This window comes from Paramormyrops kingsleyae, chromosome 6 (genome assembly GCF_048594095.1).
Source record: "Paramormyrops kingsleyae isolate MSU_618 chromosome 6, PKINGS_0.4, whole genome shotgun sequence".
NCBI classification, from domain to species: domain Eukaryota; kingdom Metazoa; phylum Chordata; class Actinopteri; order Osteoglossiformes; family Mormyridae; genus Paramormyrops; species Paramormyrops kingsleyae.
This window is the reverse complement of record NC_132802.1, coordinates 29,397,232-29,419,249: the sequence shown is the minus strand read 5'-3', so window position 1 is coordinate 29,419,249 and position 22,018 is coordinate 29,397,232. Positions and strand designations below refer to the sequence as shown.

The 22,018-nt window shown below is 46.1% G+C and overlaps 1 protein-coding gene across 1 annotated transcript in view; it reads right to left on the bottom strand.

Annotated features, from left to right (window-relative positions):
• Nucleotides 1-22,018, bottom strand: part of LOC111844723 (cadherin EGF LAG seven-pass G-type receptor 2) — a 60,831-nt gene that overhangs the window by 8,131 nt on the left and 30,682 nt on the right. Inside the window, exons 2-26 of the mRNA XM_072712995.1 lie at nt 20,894-21,538; nt 18,367-18,589; nt 17,079-17,194; nt 16,654-16,742; nt 16,376-16,533; nt 15,776-15,939; nt 15,439-15,564; nt 10,847-11,013; nt 10,270-10,449; nt 10,073-10,186; nt 9,624-9,798; nt 9,354-9,495; nt 9,141-9,261; nt 8,187-8,370; nt 6,580-6,681; nt 6,224-6,318; nt 5,398-5,607; nt 5,075-5,258; nt 3,939-4,209; nt 3,684-3,851; nt 2,861-2,987; nt 2,236-2,436; nt 1,482-1,656; nt 654-766; nt 482-564 (exon numbers count right to left, since the gene is read on the bottom strand). Of these exons, the coding sequence (XP_072569096.1) occupies nt 482-564; nt 654-766; nt 1,482-1,656; nt 2,236-2,436; nt 2,861-2,987; nt 3,684-3,851; nt 3,939-4,209; nt 5,075-5,258; nt 5,398-5,607; nt 6,224-6,318; nt 6,580-6,681; nt 8,187-8,370; nt 9,141-9,261; nt 9,354-9,495; nt 9,624-9,798; nt 10,073-10,186; nt 10,270-10,449; nt 10,847-11,013; nt 15,439-15,564; nt 15,776-15,939; nt 16,376-16,533; nt 16,654-16,742; nt 17,079-17,194; nt 18,367-18,589; nt 20,894-21,538 (4,333 nt within the window). The remainder of the gene's footprint in view (nt 1-481; nt 565-653; nt 767-1,481; nt 1,657-2,235; nt 2,437-2,860; nt 2,988-3,683; nt 3,852-3,938; nt 4,210-5,074; nt 5,259-5,397; nt 5,608-6,223; nt 6,319-6,579; nt 6,682-8,186; nt 8,371-9,140; nt 9,262-9,353; nt 9,496-9,623; nt 9,799-10,072; nt 10,187-10,269; nt 10,450-10,846; nt 11,014-15,438; nt 15,565-15,775; nt 15,940-16,375; nt 16,534-16,653; nt 16,743-17,078; nt 17,195-18,366; nt 18,590-20,893; nt 21,539-22,018) is intronic.

Below are 22,018 nucleotides of genomic sequence, written 5' to 3'. Positions count from 1 at the left end.
AGAGAATAGTGATGCGAAAATTGAGTTTAGGAAACCAATGACATTGTGACATGTGCCTGCCTGGTTTAATCCAATGGGAAATAGTACATTTACTTTTAGTAATTTACATGATGGTTTTATCCAAACTGACTTACAGCTCGTATTCATTTGCATAGCATATTTTATCTTGTTTTAAACAGGAACAGGTAAATATCATGCTGAAGATTAGGCACCACCAGAGACTAGACCCAAGGCACTCAGCATCCTTAGTCAGAAGGCTAGCTGTTGCCGTCCATCCTCCATCCAGGTCACTAAGGATAAGTGGGGTAAACCAATCTCACTGAGAGCACGTAGCAGTCCCTCCCACTGTGCATTTTGACTTTAAGCAAACTGTGTGACCCAGATGCCTCGATTATATGGGTCTTTTAAGAAATTGAGTGATCCTTTAATGACTGTTGTTATGGGATGGGATTTTCAGTCAGGCAGGGGATGAGGCACTCACGTCGGTCCAGCTTTCTTCTCTAATCCTTGGTGTCGTCGAGAGCAAGATGCCTTGGCTGCCAGAATGTAGAGGAAGACACTCATCTGTGATGGTACAGCAGAAAATGATTAGACAAATGTATTTTTTTGTTCTTTGTTTGTACGTATGGATGTGCGAGATGGGTAACACTCACAGATACTGCCACTGCCACCGGCCCCGCGAAGCTCCAGATGAGCGTGTCATACATGGACAGCCAGCAGAAGTCAGGGTTCCCATAGCCCTCGGGGTCCAGGCCCACCGCCAGCCCTGCAGAAGTGACGCACACAGTGAGCGCAAGAGGCCAGGAAAGTGCTGAGCTACCGCAGAGGGTGAGAGACTAGAAGATCAGCCTGAGGGAGTGAAAGAGCAGCCCGTAAGGGGACGGGGGGTGAGCAGGCTGCCATTTTATATGTACACAATACAACACCTCAACTTTAAAGTGCACCATAGACATCAATCAGATGTATCGATGCTGTAATTGACCGTTAAATTGATTCAGTTTGAAATTATTTTTCATCAATATTTTGAACCATTGCATCAATTTATTCATCTATTGCAGTAACATTTAACACTGGCAGATGATCGAATCAAATGTTTTAAAGTATTTTGCAAACATCTTTTCAACATTTGCTGATTAAAAATATGCTGTTTATGTAGCCTATGCTAAGTGTATTGCAATGAAAAAATGCAGTAAAGTGACTACCTCTGAAACAGTAAAGTACAAGTCACTTTGCACTTTTTCCATTTTAAAAACAGTGATGGAAGTTTAAATGTGCAACAACTTCATTCAAAGTACTGACTCATCCTCAGTAGATAACAGAATGTTAACCATGAGGATACAAAGTTAATACTGTGATGCACTGAATTGTGACATTGGTATGGTGAGGAGTACTGCATCATGGGTGAGTTGGCAAGACCCCTCCCTATTGGACATCAGGAAATATTAAACACCTATCAGGACAATACAGCATGAGGAGCTTACCTGTAATGAAAGCGGGCACACCCCAGCCAATCATGTAGTAGAAGCGCATGGGGCCATAGTTAATGTCGCGCACCTCACTGAGCATGCGGTAGGAGTGCAGCGCCTCCAGCAGGAGCCACGCGAAGGTGCACATGTAGAGGAAGTGCAGCAGGATGGCAATGACAGTGCACAGGAACTGCAAAGGAGAGGAGGACAAAGACACGGGCAGGTCGATCAGCTCACACCCCCTACCACACATGGCTGCATCAATAAAAATGTCATTTGCTATACAGCCATGCTTAAGGTTCCAAGAAATGGCTGATTTAACAGTTTATAAAAATCTCTAAATACTGTATGATTTGATATGGTTCACTGGATAATAATTGACCGTGTGGTATAAAATTACCAGAGTACAGTTACGGGAAAAATAGATCTATTTAAGAGTGAATGTAAATTAATCTGTAACATCATCTTTAAAAAAGCAAGAAACTGCACACTAAGAGGACTCGTGTCATTGTTCAGAAACTGCTAGAGTGTAGACAATGGCACTGTTGGCTCACTCTTAAGCAGAGGCGCACCACTGAAAGTGATTAACAATGATACTGGTATTCCTTGTAGCTAAGATCATCTGTCCAGTTCCAGGGCAAGAATGTCCGCTTTGATATTTGATGACCCCCCACAAAAATAGTGTTGCATAAAAGCGAAAAATCCTGTTTTTCTTGGTTGATTGGTTAGACCATACATGTGATTTTTGCTGCGGGTGTCACATGCTTACCGGGTTGTCGGCCTGACTGATGCCCAGGATGAACACCAGCTCAGAGAGGAAGAGGGCAAAGGCGCCGTTGCTAATGATGCTGGTCCTGTTGCATTGCGTGGTGTTCGTGCAGACGAGGAAGACCATGGTGAGGATGAGAAAGCCCAGGGACACCCCCACAGTGCTCCATGTGATCACCTTCAGGGGCAGGATCTCCCCGTTCTGGTCCACAGAGGGAGAAATTGGTGGAGGGTATGGGAGCGGGAGAGCAAGTGGTGGGGAGGGGGGTTGGCGTAGGTGAAGGACAGTGGGGGTGGGATTGGGTGGGGGGGGTGGTACATGGTGGGGCGATCAGGAGGGATGGTGGGTGCGGGGGAGATGGGGAGGAACAGCAGGGGGGCAACAGGTTGGTACAAGGGGGAAAGGCAAGATACAGGAAAGCCAGAGGATGAACAAGAGGGAAACCAAAGAGAGAACATTACTGGTAAATAAATAAATAAGAACATAAGAAATAACTGAGAACTAAAAATCCCACACAAGAATCTCATCTTGGCCCAATAAAAAACATAACAAATATAATATCTAAAATATATACACACACACACGCACACACGCGGCAGGGGAAGAGTTCCTACTTCCTACTCACCTCCCGCCGAGATACATCCATCAGAACGGCGAAGCTGGTCATGTGACTGCACTGACAGCTGATGTGGGTGTGATTGCGGAACACCACCTCACAGCCCTTTGTCGACCATCCACCTGAGCCCCCAACCCTGCAGGCAGCAGAGAGTGGGGAATGTACCGGAAAACACATCTGTGTAGTCACACTACAGTGTGGACAGCTGGCAGAATGACCTTCATGACCGTCAAAGGACTTCTGAGGAGTAAAGTCAGCATCACCGGCGGTTTCTGCCTTGCTGCTTCAAAGCCTCTAGCCCAGTTTGAACAACCACAGCTTAGTTCCAAAGTAACTTCCAAAGTAGTTTACTAAATTCACTGAACTTGAAAATTAAATGACTAAACTTCATCAAAATTCTTAAATTATTAAAACTTTATTTGCAATATTAACAAATGCCAATGGCAAAAGATGACATACAAAACGATGCTGTTTCAATTAAATGCTTCTGAGCATCTGCATGTGACAGAACACACGAATACTACGAGTCAACACCGCCGACGGCAAATACTTTTTAATACTCCCTTATGATTCTGAAATTAAATCTCAACAAGATGTGTATTTGTGAGATCTTCACACAAATTACTTGAGAATACACAGGGATACCAATCTTTCTTTAAAAGTTGGACAGATTGCCCTCTTGTGGTTGAAACCTGTAACATCACAATACCACTCTCTCCAGTTTTTGTCATATTGACTGAATGAATGCCCAGAGGGCGTAAGGGAATAAAGGCATTTCTACATGGCACTTCCAGAAGGGGACCGGCAATAATGGAGTGACCAGACTGCTCACGGGATGGAGTGGTTCCAGAAGACACAGATGGGTTTGGTGCGCTCCTCTGTCTGCACGAGGCGGAACTGCACGGTCACTGGTCTCTCCAGCTTTTGCAGGGGTGGCTCCTCCTCATCGTGCACTGAGATGCTGACTACCGGAGTGTTGATGATTGGCCGCTTGGGCACCCTGTGTAAGAGGCCCCAAGACCAGGGTCATTCAGGCCTGCCCCCCAGTGTATGAGTGTGGGCCAAATATGCTCAGACACCCACTTACCTGAGGCTCCTCTTGTCAGGGTCATAGTTCTGAGGCAGCAGAGCAGCCAAGCTGTGGTAGATGATGACGCTGGCGAAGGCCTCCCTCCTGTCCTCGGCGGGGTGACGGCGCCCCCTGGAGGATGTGTGGTTTCCAGTCTGCCCTGCACTCGACGGGTCAGGGAGGGTGACGGAAGTCTCCAGGTCGGCAGGTCGCGGCCCCCGCAGGGCTTCGTAGCGTGGCAGCCTGGCCCCCGCCAGGGTCATTCTGTCCAGTCGGTCCACTGAGACGACTGGGGGGGGAGGGGGGGGGGGTAGGAATAGGAAGTGCAAACACTGAGGGCAGAACTGGAGCTTGTCAAGCAGTGTTTAGACTCCAAATAGGCCGCAACGGGGTGGGTGAGTCATAAGTAATTAGTACTTTTTAAATCGCTAGGGGTCAACCAATCCCATGCTCTTGGCTAAAGTACGAAAGTGCATTAATGGCTGATGGTGTCAAATGCAACTTTATGTTAAAAAAAAAAAAAATCCATCCATCCATCCATCCATCCATCCATCTTCTTAAAGCTTTTTGTCCACTAAGCCAATAATAATAAGTTGCGAACTATTAGCTCTCATTTACATCACCTAAGCTGTACGACTAATGTGGTAATAGCTAATACTTTTTAGCTTGTGGGGACAATTTTCAGGTCCCCTCAATATAAACGTCAATTTTTAAAAAATCTGTGAATACAATTAAACTACTAAATATGCCAAAAGTCTCGTATTATGTTTGGTTACTTATGGTTAAGGTTAGGGCTGGGTAGGGGTTAAGGTCGTCAGGTTGGGATTGGAGTTAACCTCACAGAAATGAATGGAGAGTCCCCACAAAGATATAATTACAAACCTGTGTGTGAGTGTGTGTGTGTGTATGTGTGTGTGTTTTGCACTGGGATGGACTGACATCCCCTGCAAAGTGTCCCTTTTTGGACCTGAATAAGTGACTAAGGAAGGTGGCGTAGATAAAACGACAGTACGCTGTGCTATTTCTCATCCGGATTAGGAAATACTCCTCAGTTTTGTTTTTACGTAAAAGCAGTGCTCTATGCCGCCCAGTGCGTATGACTGAACTGCAGCAGAGACTCCCCACACGCCTTGGTGGGGAGACATCTGGCTCACCGATGTTGGGCGTGGCGAAGGTAAATGGGCTGAGGTAGGTCTTCCGCATGTTCTGGGCCAGCGTGTTGGCGTAAGTCTCATAGCGATGCAGCAGCAGTGCAGAGCCGCCCTCCGTCTGCTGGATTAGATCCCAGTGCGGCCGGGTCTCCGGGGCCAGGATGGCGCTACCTGCCCGCAGCAGGTTCTGCAAGGAGGGGTGAGGGGTCCGGGTAAACCTAGACTGCACTAGGATTCTCATAAGCCATCGGTCTCGATTGGTTCAGCTCAGTTGGGCTTTATGGGTATTTATGGCATGCGTGTGGTTGCGCGTGAGTGTGCCTGACCTCGTTGAAGTGCACGTCCTGAGTGGCGGCCAGGCCGAAGCCGTGCTGTTTGCTCTCGTGCTGGAGCAGGCTCTGCAGCAGGCGGTAGGCCACCCGCACATCGCTGCCGTAGTAGGCCTGCGTGTGCTGGCTGGCATTATTGAGCATGGCTGCCGCCTGCCACACCCTCCCCGGGTTCAGGCCAGATATGTTCGCTGCCAGCTCGTCAGCCTGCAGCACAACATAACAAGGCCCCAGTTACGTGACACTGCGCTGTGTTATTTCTTGTTTGTTACTGGTTGTGTAAGCCAGGTAAGAAAGCCTGCCACTTCATCCAAGGACAGGGTAGTTTTACATATAGACCCAAATGACATCATCTGGTATTATCTTCTGTTAAGAATGAAGATCAGTTTGGATGTGAAACAATAAGCCTCGGCAGATCATACCTCCAGTCCCAAGTAGCCAAATTAGTCTTACACTGATAAATAACCTTGGCAATTAAAATAAACGGTACTCTATTGTTACACATACGTAGTTAAATAAAAACCTTTGAAACTCATTCAATTATGGTCCTTACAATGTACTTGGGATTTTCTAACTGAACACCATGACTCCTTAACCCCTTAAACTAAATATTTCCTTCAGTTAAATATTTTTAGGGTTCATGGCTGTGACAATTGTCATAAACTCATTTTGAGAATCCTAATAATACAAGTCACTCCTGACTCTCCTTTTGGATTTGACGTTATGGTGCTGGCGTTGAACAGCATCTCTCATGAAGCATTTAAGGGTTGGCTTGGGCAAACAGCAAGAAAAGCACACAAGCTGAAGTGAGTTTCACACATACAATGGTCTTGAGGCTGGCGAAGGTGAGAGACGTGCAGTTGAAGAGGTTGGGGGACAGCCAGCCCTTGTGCTCGTCACAGTGGCGTATGGCGGTGCCTGGGGGGGTGGAGGGAGGGTGACATCACCTTCGCTGTGTGAATCTAACATTACTGACAAGGTGATCCCCACATACGGCATCAACTCGCTCAGGCAAACAATTATGAAACCTGGTCCCTCGCTGGAGATTAAAGCTGACAGCCGGTCAAGTCTCATATTTTAGCTCCTTGGGACAACTGATGCTTCAGCCCAGCCTAACACTTAAAGCCAGTGCCTTTGTGCCCCGAATAGGATTATTAACTGTATTGCTGACAGACATACCGATGGAACCCTTGGGACAGGCTACAGCGGCAGGCAGACCAAACCTGGTCCGTGGCCACCAGATACCGGCTTCGATGGCGCGGGGACAGCTGTCGTAGATCACTGTGGGGAAAAGCAGCAGGCAGGTCAAGGAGAAAGTGACACTTAGTGACACTCATTATTATTACAGCAAATGCCAATGTTCCGATATAGCAATTCAAAGAGCAGAACGTTTCCCTCTTCTGTTCCTCTATGCTTCCTTGTGAGAAGTTAATCCATTTAAAATACAATACTTAGGCTGGCTTGCACCAATATGGCTTAACATTTGAACTGGATTAAATCAAGATTCTAATCTACTAATCCAGTTGCACCAAACATAGTTTACACTTACTCCTGGATAAATCTAAACCTTTGGTAATCTCAGTGTAATTTACACTTAAACCTAGATTAAATTCAAGTCTGTTGCACCAGTGAATTTAAATATTGTATTAAAGCTGGATTAGCGGTCATATTTAAACCACACCTTGAGGAGGTTAATGTTAGGTCTGTTTCAGTTTTACTGACAACGTGGCTACATTTCTTTGCTGGATGGGATTGGAGGAAAAAGTGCCACATAGGAAAATTCAAGACAGGATAGAACCAACCAAATTTTTTGAAACGATGGTGAGTTTTCCAATCAGTATGAATTTACAAAACAGGGTGTCATATACCCCAGTGGGAAGGTGAGACCAGTCATCATGCAGGAAAATCTAATTAATATGAATCATGAACATGGCATGGGTCATGTAAGTAAAATATAAATAACGGGCTGTGTCCCATTTTGCTCTCCATCAATCCCCCCCCAACTCACATGTAACTAACGTAATGAGTTACCTCCATTGTTTTTCATATGAAATTATGTGTGAAGTTTAACCTATGAACTTTTTGTGTCTCCCATGGTTACTTTGATTACTAATCCAGGTGGTGACCGCATTTTTAATGGAAAGGACTACTGCTCAATTAATGTCCAAGTTGTGTGTGAAAGGTAAAAGCAAATCAGCATAACGCAAAGCAAAAGTGTGGTTAAAGTACCGACTTTTATTTTTTAAAAGTTCATAAGACATTTGCGTCAACTGAAATTACGTGAAATTACTTACATTTTGTTGGACTGGCAGATGCTAAATTAATCCTATTTTAATCATAGTTTGAACTGGTTTAACTAATCCAGTGTTAAAATTATGACATGCAAGGTGTTTCTGATTAACTAACCTCAGATTAGGTCTAACCCAAGATTAATTCAATTCATGTTTGTACAATCTAGCCTTAATTTGTATTTTATTTAAACGATTTTGCAAACATCACTAGCTATGTCTGCCAAAAAGAATTGAGATCAAAAATTTTTTTTTCACAATTTTCTCCTCAAAAACTATATCCATCCATCCATCAATCCATCCATCTATCCATACCATTGTTTCCCAATCTGGGGGACCCACAGCTGGTCCACATTTTTGCTCCCTCCATGAGGACCGAATTGGGAAACACTGTTCAATACCCATGTGTGCGACTGCGATTTAGGATTTGACCAGTAGGTGTCAGGCTACACCTGCTCCACTTAATGCCTGCTGGACCTGATGGCCAGGCTCACTCACCCTCGCAGCCATTGGGGGAGACCTCCGCGAAGGGGTTGTCACAGCGGTCACACTGGCGGCCGATGACGCCCGGCTTGCAGGGACACAGGCCGGATTCGGGCTCGCAGGCCCGCAAGAAGGAGCCCACGGGGTAACAGTCACACGGCAGGCAGGTCTCGCTGCCCGAGGGCCGGTAGTGGTTGTCCTGGAGGGTGGGCAGAGACAAGGAACCGCTAATCCTGATACTGTCTGATACTGAATGAGCACTTTTGGGAGGGCAGGGAAGTATGTAGGGGTGTCAGCTGCTGTCCAGGATGCCAAGTAGCTCGTCTTAGGTCAGATTAGACTGAATTTTATTATTATTGTGCTGAGTACAGGTCTGGGGTCAATGAAATGAAGTTAGCATGTAAATAAAACATATACAACAAATTCTATAAATTATAAAGTTATAACTTACAGTTAATGCAAAATTATGCATGAGGTAGTTCGGAATATGGGGTGCAGAGCTAATGATTTAAATAGGTTGAAACATGGTACGTGTTGATTGTCCTTGTCCTGTATGGCTGCTCTTGTTTAGTTTATTTGCCCCAGCCTACTACAGCAGGGAAGACTGCACCCAGAACAAAGGACTGGCAGAGCTGCTGTGACAGGAACCTGCATGCGCCCGAAGGAGTGGAGCCTCTTCAGGAAGGAGAGGTGGTTTAATCCCGCCTATTTCACAGCCTCGTTCATTACATGTTCATGTTTATGCTTTATTCTGGTTCAGATCCTCCAGAGATTCAGCAGTTCATTTATTTTTTTGTTTATATCTCTCGTATTGTACATGGTACTATATTAAGTCCTGTTATTCCTTAAAGAGGACATTTAGGGGACGGCACATGTGTGGGGGGTGTAACCTCACCAACCCTGGATCTCAGGAAGATATGCATGAGGCTGAAGGCGGGTGGGGGGTCTTAAAGCAGCAGGCACACGTACCTTGCAGCGACATTCCCCCGTGGTCTTGTTGCAGTCGGCGTCAAAGCCCTTCTCAGTCTGGCAGGAGCACGGGCCGCACGTCTTGTGTCCCCACCAGCCCCGTGGGCATGGCTGGTCGATCCTGGGTACAGAGGCATGCCCGCTGATCCCAGACCTGCTGCCACAGCAATGTGGGGGAGTTTAGCCCCCAAAAATGGTGGCCGGCGCCCTCACCTTTTCTCGCAGTACTGGCCGAAATAGCTGGCGGGGCAGTCGCAGGTGTAGCCGTGGGACGAGCTGGGCTTCCTTGTACAGGCCGACTGGTGCTCGCAGGGGTTCAGAGAGCAGACGTCTGTGCAGCTGTCACCATAGTAACCTAATAGGAGGAGATATTGGCGATTAATTTAGAAAGAAGCTATTGGATTTCTGCTACCTGAACTGGGGGCTTTACTGGTACTGGTAATGGTGATGGCAATGATGACGGGATGGACAGAGGTCACGCACCTGGGTCACAGCTGCAGGAGTAACTGTCCCAGTCATCGCTGCAGTAGCTGCTGGAAGGGCAGGGGCTGGAGTCGCATGGGTCTGGAAGGCTGCAGCCAGGCTCCACGTTGTGGCTCTTGGCCTGAGTCATAGAGAGGAATATGGTGCCGGCCGAGGCCTTGCCGACCTGCACGCCCTGCAGGGGATGCCATTGGGGATTAGAGAGAGGTGCACCTCAGGGAGAACGACACTCCAGGACACCCGAAAGACCTACACACTCGCACCTTCACACGCCAAAAACCCTCACGTTGCACCCTGAGAGAATGGAGACACACGCACACTCCCGTACGCTGGGAGAGACTGAACTCCCTCACATCAGATAGGCTCATGTGCACCACCACCCCCTGTCACCCCACCGCGATTACCTACCCCCCCTTTACCAATACTGCCACTCCCCGGCCAGCACCCACCTGCACGCATCCCCGGAACCCCTGGAGCACTGAGCCAGCCTCCTGGGGGACTCCGCCCACACTCAGACTCTGCAGAATCAGTCCATCCAGCTTCCCGCTAAGCTCTGTGCTGGTCTGCACGGTACAGAGACACACGCGATCAGTACACGCAGGGCCCCATGCCTGTGTCCATGTCTTTGTGCGTGTGTACACATCACCATGTGCAGGCCGTAATCCAGGGTGAGCAGAGCCATGGGGTGCCCCGACCGGCCCTCCCCCCTCAGCTCCAGCTGCAACTGATGCCAGTCTCCGTCGTTGACTTTGAGCTCATCCAGATGCAGCAGGCTGGTGTCGTCCTCGTCGAACTGCAGCGACAGGAGCAGCCCGCCGTCCTGGAGCTACACAGGAGCCATATGACCTATGACCTTTGAACTGCCAATCAATTCTCCCCTCAACCCTCTTCCGCTAAGTATCAGCAATTTTGCAAACAGTCCAACTGTTCAATAAAACAGTCAAGATGCCTGAGTACTGCAATTTTTTAATTAAATTAAAGGAAATCATTTAGAAAGTTGCGTCAAAATCTTATATGAAACAATAAGAAGCTGGTAATAATAATTCATTATTAGTGAAATGCGTACAAGTATGTACAAGCATAACAGCTCTAACATCCGTGCAACATTTATCTGAAGAAAGATGGTGCTAAAGAGAAAGCTGGATGAAAAACTAATTCTCAAGATCAAAGGTAGAATAACTGCATTCAAAACTACAATTCATATTTATGCAGCAGTTTTTCACCTGGATAGTGATGCTGTGATGAGGTCCTCCCTCCACATGGAGCAGCATGGCGCTGGCTTGCCGCGTGCGGAACATGATCTCGACATACCAGGGCGCCATAACAGCCATTTCCAGTCTGCTCCAGTGAATGAAACTGTTGCCTTGGAAACGGTGGGGACTCATCGTGACTGCAGCATGAGACACACAGGGGTAAAGATTAGGGTCAGACCCCCATTCAGAATCAGTTACAGGGCAGCATAAACAAAGGTATGGATACCACCTGGTGCCCGTAATATGGCTGAAGCTCCAAAATACACAACCACACAGATGCTGTCCGTCACTTACCCATTTATGTCTCTGCTGATCGTGCCAATTCAATTCAATTCAATTTAATTATATAGAGCTTTTAACAAGTCATTGTCACAAAGCATTTAACATATAACCGGCCCGAACCCCCACCAAGCAAGCCTGAGGCGACAGTGGCAAGGAAAAATTCCCTCTAGCAGGAAGAAACCTTGAGAGGAATATAGACTCGGATGGGGACCCCGTCTTCCACTGGGCGACCGGGGTGCATGAAAATGTATTCGCATTGAAATTAGTTCAAGATTAATGATTCATCTATCATTTTAAAAGAAGTGAAGATATAAAAATAGTCTGAAAGTGTCGTTGCTTCGACCGCATGCTAAGATCCACTCGGTAACATTAAGCTAAAGTTGGTTCAGTATTAAATTGGAATTCAGTTCAAGTCCATAATTTAAAAGTCCTAGTTGGTTCCAAATAATGGTCTCCAAGGAGCCCAGGTGAGGGTTCAAGCGGTGGAGCATCAGCTCGGAAAAGAGAAGCCAGACACACAGCTGCAATATCATTAATACACAGACACTCACTTTTTCACCACCACACACCAACAAAATTGCCTCAGATGGAGAAACCTGTTACTGTAGTCCCATCTCTCCTCTGCTCATAAATTAGCTGTGCACTGCATAGGAATAGCCATGGTTACAGTATGAATATGGATCCTCTGGTGGTGAGCTGCAGTACTGCAGGTAGGAGAGGAGCTCTTCACCCCAGAATAGTTTACTAATTAGCTTAATATTAACTCAGTTCACACTACCAATGAACCAAAGTTATTTAGCATAGCAGTTAACATTCTAGGCTTGTGATACAAACGCTCTGGCTTAAAAACTTAACATAAGCCATGACAGTCGCAGTGAATAACAGGTAATACAGGCAACCATGTCCCCGTCCGGCTGTGTTAGACCCACATGTTCACATGCACGTTGCCATGGAGATCAGTGTTTATCTTGCATATGACACTCCATGTGGCCACATGGGACCTACAGGAGATGGTGCTTGTTGTCCCTCGGGACCCTGTTAGTCTGGTAAATGAATAATCGAGCACCCAGTGCCCGTGTACTCCTTATTCTCCACCTCTGTCCTCGAGAGAGAGAGAGAGTCCCCAACTCAGGATAATTACCTGATTCATTATAAAAATGTTGTCTGCACCAAGACTGCCTTGATCTTAAAACGATAATTTTTGCCAAAGTAGAAACCTCTGGCCCTGTTCACACCTGGCATTAGGATGCGTCTCGACTGACCGCTTGTAATCGGATCTCACTTTCCTGAAACTTATTTAAATAAGCACGTAAATCGCTTCTGTATGCAGAATTGGCCCGAATATTAAGTGATGAAGTAGAAGAAAGCTATGTGCACATTTCAGGATAACTAAATGTTGTACGGAACACCATAACACTCAAAATTAAACAAGTAAAAATATCTATAAATAAATATTTAAATAATTAATGTTGTTTTATTTTTAAGTAATTCCAAAAAAGGTATTATATTTCAATATCTAAATTGCATTTTGTAATAACTTTGTGATTTTCATTAGACAGTTATTATAAAATATTGTTTCACATAATGCAAATGTTATTACTTAAAATATTCAAACTATATGTCACAAAAAGTTTGACTTTCTATGTTGTAAACATGTATTTTTATACTGCGTGAACACAGTAAAAATGTACGTGTTAAAAAGTCTTTTGGTACTTAAACCTAGGGCAGGCTAATACTTTTCCATCCAAGAGTAAAGTGTTTTGTTTGTAATGCATTATGTTAATGCATTAACATTGGTTGCCATATGATAAAATTTCGGCTTTAAATCATAACCAATGAAGCTCAAAATTTGTGAAAATTTCAACGTCATTGTTTCACCGGAGTAATTTCTGACCAGGAATTCAAGCCCCTGGACAGTCAAATATAAAACTATATAAACAATCATACTACTATTATATGTATCCTTCTGATTGGAAGCATGCCAACATAACGCCCATTTTCAAAAAAGGGGATAGAAGTAATTTGTCAAACTATAGGCCAATCAGTCTAACTTGTATAACTGGTAAAGTTATGGAGGCTATAATCAAAGAGAAAATGGTAGATTACCTGGACTCAAATAACATTTTGAGGGATAGCCAGCATGGATTTAGGAGAGGTAGATCCTGTTTAACAAATCTGTTGGAGTTTTTTGAGGAAGCTACTCAGGAAGTTGATGATAAGAAGGCCTATGATGTCATCTACTTAGATTTCCAAAAGGCTTTTGATGTTGTTCCCCACAAGAGGCTCTCACTTAAACTCAAAGCGACAGGTATTTTAGGAACTGTAGCGACCTGGATTGATAACTGGTTAACGGATAGGAAGCAGCGAGTAGTTATAAGAGGCTCAATGTCACAGTGGGCCTGCGTTCATAGTGGGGTACTGCAAGGTTCAATTTTAGGACCACTTTTGTTCCTAATTTACATAAATGATATAGACACCAATATATACGGTAAACTGGTGAAATTTGCAGATGACACCAAGGTGGGTGGTGTAGCAGATACTGAACTAGCGGCTCAGCAGCTACAGCGGGATCTTAATTTAATTAGTGACTGGGCTGACACCTGGCAGATGAAATTTAACATAGACAAATGTAAGGTACTCCATGTAGGGAGCAGAAATATAAAGTACAGGTATTTTATGGGACCTACTGAAATAAAGGTAGCTGATTATGAGAAAGACCTTGGTGTGTATGTTGATGCTTCCATGTCTCATTCTCGCCAGTGCGGGGAAGCAATAAAAAAGGCCAATAGGATGTTGGGGTATATCTCCAGGTGTGTGGAGTTTAAGTCAAGGGAGGTAATGCTAAGATTATACAATTCCTTGGTGAGACCTCACCTAGAATATTGTGTACAGGTTTGGTCACCATATCTTAAAAAGGACATAGCGGCCTTAGAAAAGGTGCAGCGTAGGGCCACAAGAATGATTCCTGGTCTTAGAGGAATGTCAGACGAGGAAAGGTTATTTGAGCTAAATCTGTTCAGCCTCAAGCAAAGGAGACTGAGGGGGGACATGATCCAGGTCTATAAGATTCTAACAGGTTTGGATGCTGTTCAACCGAATAGTTACTTCAGCATTAGTTCCAATACAAGAACTCGTGGCCATAGGTGGAAATTAGCGGGAGAACATTTCAAACTGGATTTAAGGAAGCACTTCTTTACACAGCGTGTAGTCAGAGTATGGAATAGTCTTCCTGATAACGTAGTGCAAGCTGAATCCTTGGGTTCCTTTAAATCAGAGCTAGATAAGATTTTAACAACTCTGAGCTATTAGTTAAGTTCTCCCCAAGCGAGCTCGATGGGCCGAATGGCCTCCTCTCGTTTGTATAGTTCTTATGTTCTTATGTTCTTATGTTGTTCTTATGTTTTTATTGAGATATCCATATTCTAGGCTGTTGAACACACACTCTTACCCACACGCTTTAACTTTACGGTACGGTCATTTTTACCGGCACCATTCACCAATATTAACAAAGTGTGGAGCAGCTTTGACATAAATAAGGAAGCTCCATCACACTGAGCATTAAATAAGATCTATGCAAATTCCAAAACATCTTTAACAAATTACTTCTTACACAATTTATTTTTCCCGAATTTCCACAGGATATTAACAATGTGCACTTTTGACAAGGTAGTCATTCGAATGGGTCGTGACAGGTCGATATTAAACCAATTACCCAGTAGATTCAAACTTATTTTTTGGTGGTGTAGGGAAAAAGATGCATTTTTTCCCAAAGCAGTTTAATAAACAGTGGCCCACTCTGCACTGACAGACATCCTGACATAAATCATGTGTTAAATACCGCTCGTGCGTTTAATGCATACGTACGTTCTTCCGCTCACTTGTGGACGTCAGCTGAGTAGGCGGCCCCTCAATGCAACCCGGGACAATTCTGTGTTCACGCTGCTATAAGAATGCAGCCATATGCATCCCAGACCACCTCCGAATGTGGGTTGAGCGATTGGATGCATTTTCAATGCATTTCAGTGCGTTCACACCTGTCAATTAGCACTGTCCGCTTGTGATCGGATCACCCAGAATGCATGCTAATACCAGGTGTGAATAGGGCCTCTACTGAAGATTAGAACATAACCATTTGCAATATCTCAAAGGCTAGAATATCCTACATATTTATTGTTTATTACTGAGGATACACTCTTCAGAGTTTCTGTATATGTAGCCAGACATTTCCTGAAGCTCTTCAGGTCATGAATACAACAGAATTGTCTTGCCTCTCCTCATACCTTTCTCACAGTTCCGGCCTCCAAACCCTAGGGAGCAGTCACAGCTGTAGGAGCCCCATCGATTCACGCAGGTTCCTCCATTTTGACAGGGGTTGTTGTTGCAAAAGTGCTTCTTTGCAAAGCATCCTGGGAAATGATGTGACACTATACTTCATCGGATGTAAAATGTGGAAACACTTTGCTCTGGTAAGGCCTATGTAGATACATTTGTACCAGGCTGAGGTGCGTTTGATATAAAAAAAAAAAACAAAAAAATCAACTGTGAAATGCCGTAGATGGGCACTATCTGTGCCATGCCTATTTTCATCTTAAACCAGTTACCTTTCTGTAATCTTACCTGGTACAGTGCCATTGTTTGCAATGTGGTCTTCCATGTCCACCTGCTGATGGTCAATGCGCAGGTTCTTCATGCAGCCCACAAACTGGCGGTTCCGTACTGGGAAGTCCTCTGGCAAGTTGGGCACGCCGCCCAGAAGCAGCGGCCCCGTCAGATCCAGTGACCTGGGTGGGGCAGAGGGGGAAGGAGGTGGGCTATCAGTAAGCAGTGTGGCTGACATCTAGGGTTCCCTTAGCAATCTTGAATGCAGCAGAAAATTGCCTCTGAGACGGAACAGGAAATGTCACTATTCAGACAAGAAGCTCCTTGCTTTTACCGTCAGGTCAGAAAGTGGGGTCTTAATTTGCTGTATTTCAAAGGAACTTGCCCTGGGGATCAAACTGGCCTCAAAAAGCAGGTGACATTATCGGACCTCAGGTGAGCTATTACTCATTTACACACAGAGATCTGCTGCTTTGCTACAGAAGCTTCCCTGCAGAACATCACATGGCCATCATCTCCCTGAACATTCATGTCCTTTTCCACCCCAGCAAGCATACAGAAGATCATTCACACACACCCACACATACGCACAGCACACTCTGCAGACCGACTCCTTACTTTTTGGATCCTGATTGGCTCCCCTGGGCAGAGCAAGAGTAGTTGCCAAGCATGTGACCAAACTTCAGTGCCACAGAGGTGTCACACTCATCCACGGTTACCACGGCAACCTTCTGGTCGGAGGGGCCCTGGGGTAAGCCAGCCTGACTCAGGGTGGGCTGAGGGAGGGAACCAATGTGGGGAGAATGTGACACAGCAGCTGCCACACCTTCCCCTACTCATCAAAGCCACCATCATGCACAGAGCCCCACTATAGCCCAACCCCAGCCAAATCTCACCTTGTTATAGTAGTGAACCTGGACCACGTGCCACTGGCCATCACTCACACCACCCATGATGAAGGGTGACACCGTGGTCTTTGTCTCTCCTACGGAAAGAGAGCAGCAATCAGAAAAGCTCAATGCATAGGGAGGCTATGCTGACCCCTGAGGTAGCTGCCAGAAGCACAACAGCCAGAACCAGAAGCATAAGCCATCCTAGGAGAAGCAGAGGAGACGACAAACATAGACACTAAGCCTGGGCACCATACCCCCATGCTGCAGGTCCACCGAAATGCAAACCCCTCAAGGGAGAACTTCTTCTTATAGCCCTACACTGACATGCTACACAAAGGGACCTTCTTGATCTCCAAGGAAGAGTAAGCATCAGCGCAGCACATGTCTAGAAGGACAGCTGATTCTCGGTCAGCCAGCCTGACGCACACCTGCGGAGAAGGTAAACTGGATTTGCTCGTTGGTGATCTCCATGGCGATGAAATCATGCTTCTCGTTGAAGCGGCCGTTGTAGAACAGAAGGCCATTGCGCTCCTTGGTGGCAAACCTGAAATGGAACAACAGTCAGTTCAGAGCTGTGAATATAATTGACTGAAATTCATTTAATTATGACTTTTCCCCTTTCAGTAGATGCTTTTGTCCAAAGCAAAAGAGAAGTGAGAATCAGAGTACTAGACAGTATTAGACAGTATCGCTTGAGCAATCAAGCCTTGATCAAGGGCCCAATGCTGACTTCACTCTGCCAGCCACAGGATTCACACCATAACACAAAACAAACAGCACAAGTTTCTAACACGCAGATCCACACGCCACCCAGTAAATGACTACAGACTGAGATTCATAACATTTAAAGACATAACACACGTGTTTGATCATTATACACAAAAAGGTTTTAAATGTAACTTTGTCAAGTCCAAGCTAATCGTAAATCCCTTAAAAGTTTTGCCATTTTGAGTTGAATGTATTTTTTCTATTGTGAAAATGTCCCGATCACTTCATAAAATGCCCCGGAAAAGCCTAAAGTAGCAGAGATCTGCGTGAAACCTGAGAAAGGCTCACCATGCATTTAGTGGGTCCAGGTGGAAGCAAAATTTTAGGGTTTTAGCCAAATTAATGCCTCCATTCCAACCATCACAAACCAGTCCGGCTTCTCGTCACATTTTGAAGGTAGTGGTGTTATGTTCCTCTCATTTGTACTTTCCTTCAGATTAAAAAAAAAAAAAAAAAGAGCCCAACTGGTTCTGGTTTCAAAGTGTTTTTACGGTGGTGACAAAAAGACAGCTTCAGTGGGGGCTTTAAACCCAGCGGGACAATGGAAGCGAAATCGGGGCGGAGAGCACAAACAGGCACGCTGGGCCTCCGCAACTACATTAACCCTCACTTATCCATGCAGGAGAGACACGTCACTCAGCAAGGCTGCGCCTCTGCCCGTCTACAGGCGCCACGCTGCCTCACTCCTCCACCCACCACTTCCCTCTCAACGCCTTTCACAGGCAGGACACACCGGACTCATAATTCATATTCATAACTCATAATGTGACGCAGGGAACACAAATGCATGCACACACACGTACACACCCACACACGCCAGCAAGCACACGCATGTGCCAGGCTTTGCTTTACTGCTAGATTCACTGTAATGCATTATGGTCTGTGCATATAGGAAAGACTGTGCTAAGTGCACTTCCACAGGGTCCCTGCAAGGGGCGCCATACGTACGTGAGGGATAGCGTAAAGTGGAAGCGCTGTCGGAGTCCCCTGAAGGTGAGGAAGGAATTTGGTGGGAAGCTGCGAGTGTTCATCTGGCAGTAGGGCTTCTCGTAGCTGCCTGGGGGGCACTCGCACTTGAAGCCGCCCACCAGCAGGTTGACACACGTTCCCCCGTTCTTGCACACCCCGGGGACACAACGGGCCGAGCGCGTCGAGAGCTCGCATCTCTCACCTGGTGCAGGAGGAGCGGTGCAGTCAGGACACAGGCACACACTGATCATGTGACACATGTGGGCTGAAAAGGGGCAGACACCTGTTACACGTCTGTCAGGCGTCTAGCAACATACGTAAACTACATCAGCGTGAAATATAACGCCACCTCTATGGCAGGTCAGGACGGTTGAAAATGAAGTTCTTAGAAGTCCCAGACACTTGGCTCACACCTGACATTCCCGGTCAATCCATTCTCATACACAAAGCTCAGTTTCTATTTTTTCTTACATTCCGCCTGGCTTTAGTAAGTCCAATCAAACGGAAAGGTGCCTCCTCAGCCGCTCCACATGACAGTCACAAAAACACACGCCCCGGCCCAAAATGCCCCCAGCCACTGCATTTGGCTTGCAAACATTCCCCTGCACCTTTATCCCCTCCAGCTTTCTCTGCTGCATCAAATTACTTCCCAGACAGAAGTGTGATTCTCGAGCCACAGCTGAAAAAAAACTGAAAGAAAAACTGGAAAAAAAAAGAAACATTTTTCATCATTAAGAATTCAGCCTGCTCCAAAGCTCACCACAAACAGGCAAAAAGGGGAAAAAAACTGAATTTGTAGTTGCCAGAGTAACGGGTCTCCCAGACAACTTCCCTGCCCCATGGAGCTTCTGGACCCAGGTTAGTTCCGTGTTTATTTTCTGGTGCCTTCACGCATCAGACCGAGACCCCGAGGACAAAGAAAAGGAGACAGCTCTAAGCAGACGGGCACACAATCCCCCAAGCATTTAACACAGTTTTCCATTGAGCAGTTTCAGCTTGTTTTCCCCCCTTTTTTTCTTCTCAGGCAGCAATCGTTCAGCTCTAGGGCTTGTGTAGCGTCTTTAATCATTTTGTAGGTACTTTCCTTCTTTTAAGCTTCTTTAAGCCTGGAAGCTCAGCTCATTCCTTAGCCCAGTGCTAGGAGTAATGTTCTAGGGGTAAAAAAGACAGAGGGCACAACAGAGACTTAGATCCTATATATGTATCTCTTATTAGACACAGTGACCAGGTTAGAAATAGCACTGATCCCCCAGACTGGTAACTTTCATCATCTAAACAGACTTCCCATATGTTCCTCAATGGACCCTACTGCTCACAGATTTGAGATCTCACCACCGTAATGGAGTTCCCGCTCTGCCATCAGATTAGAGATCTCACCACCGTAATGGAGTTCCCGCTCTGCCATCAGATTTGAGATCTCATCACCGTAATGGAGTTCCCGCTCTGCCATCAGATTTGAGATCTCACCACCGTAATGGAGTTCCCGCTCTGCCATCAGATTTGAGATCTCACCACCGTAATGGAGTTCCCGCTCTGCCATCAGATTTGAGATCAGAATCCTAACTGAAGATTAAACAGTCCCGCAAAGTGAAGGTCATCATATATACATAACAGGGGCATAACCACAATTTCCTCATGCTTAGTGCAATGGACCCCAGACTTGCAGTTACCACCTCGTCTTTACAGGCATCAAAAGGAATCCAGGTGTTTTTTCATCAGGGAAGGATGGGTTTTGTACGAGGTACTTGAGTTTTAATAATCATCACTGTACATGAATAGTCCCCTAAAGGACAAGGAGGATTTGAAATGTTACTAAGCTACCACATGGATCCTCCTGGGAGGAATGCTCAAAGCGCTTCAAAATGTCTGGCTGTTAATCCTTCTAATGAACTTCAATGAGCTGCGAGTGTAACAAGCTGGGATACAAAGAAACGGTCACAACTTGCCAGCATTACTGACTTACAGCAATCCTACAACTATCCTTTAACCCCCAAATGGGAGAGAATAATCTGTTTAACGGAACCAACAGACGTGCCATTAAAAAGCAAAATAACCTGAAAATAAGAAAATAACACAGACACGATTTGTCCAGCGACCTCCTAAAAAAGGGTCTTATAGAAAAGACTACAAATAAATAATGTTTCGAATGTAAATGAGGGCAGCAAACTGGCATGGCCTTGGGACATGTGCAGAGGATATAGCTTAGATCCATATCATGACCCTATGAGAACAGACACCAAGAACAATAGAAGGGACACTAAGACCAGAGGAAGTATAGGAGAGACACCAGACACTAATTCCAAAGGAGGGGACCAGAGAAAGTCTAAGGGTCTAATTGCTCCGCAACATTGTTCAAAAAGTTGCCCCATGTATCATCACCTTCAAAGATGAGGCGATAGGCTCCTCGAGGACTTTTTAAAAACTGGTAAACACTCATGAAAACAGACAGATGAAGTCCCTAAAACAAGCTTGCTACATTCCTACGGGAAAAGGGCAGCCCGCTCACCAGTGTAATCCTCCAGGCACTCGCAAGAGAAGCCGCCTTCTCGAGTGCGGCACACGCCATGGGGCCCACAGGGTCGCGAGTAGCACAGGTCGATCTCCGTCTCGCAGTAGTCGCCGGTAAAGCCATGCGGGCAGCGGCAGCGGAGCCCGGCGATGGGATGGATGGGGCGGAAGAGGATGGTGTCGGAGGCGATGAAGGGTGCCAGGCTGTCAAAGCGCAGCACTGACACACACTTCATGTAGTTCTCGCAGGGCTCACGCAGGCAGATGTTGTCATCGAAGGGCAGCACACGCAGAGCGGAGACGTGTGCCAGCAGGCTGCGGTTGAGGTACAGCCGCTCCTGGAGCTCCTCGGAGCCAAAGAATCGCCCCCTGGAGGGCCCAGCCCCCGGCATCGCCACCGACAGACTAACGTTGAGGATGCGCGTGCTAACGTCCGTGTCATCCTGGATGTTGAAGACCACCACGTCCTCGCGGGTGGCAGACAGCACCCGGGCCACGCCCTCCAAGAAGTGCCCAAGAAGCGGAGACAGGAAGTCCTCCTGGGACATGTTGGCTAGCCGCAGCGTGATACTGTTGGATAGCATCTGGTCTGTGATGATGGTCACCTGGAGGAGACACTGGGCAGACACTGTGTGTACACCATCTGGGGGGAAAGGGACAGACAAAGAGAGAATAAAGTTTAATTCCGGGGTAGCCCTACTCAGTTTGAGACAAGATAACATATGAATCTCTACAAACGTTTAACATTTAAGCTCTAAAGCCTTTTTTTTTTTTTACAGGACTCAATTTAAGACAAGGGTGTCAAACTCCAGTCCTGGAGGCCGGAACCCTGCACAGTTTTCGGTTTAACCTCATTTAACACACCTGATTCAACTCCTTGTGCTAATTACCACACAGCTCTTGAGTTGAATCATTCGTAGTGAAACAGGGAAAGAACTAAGCTACACAGGGCTCCGGCCCCCCAGGACTGGAGTTTGACACCCCTGATTTAAGACCTAAAATACACAGCCTTTGACCAAGGCACATTTCAACTGGTCTCACATTTCAACCACACGTAGCGGGGGGTTACCATTTAAAATAATTAAACAAGGAAATGTGCCATTCCTTTAAGCACGTTGAGTGT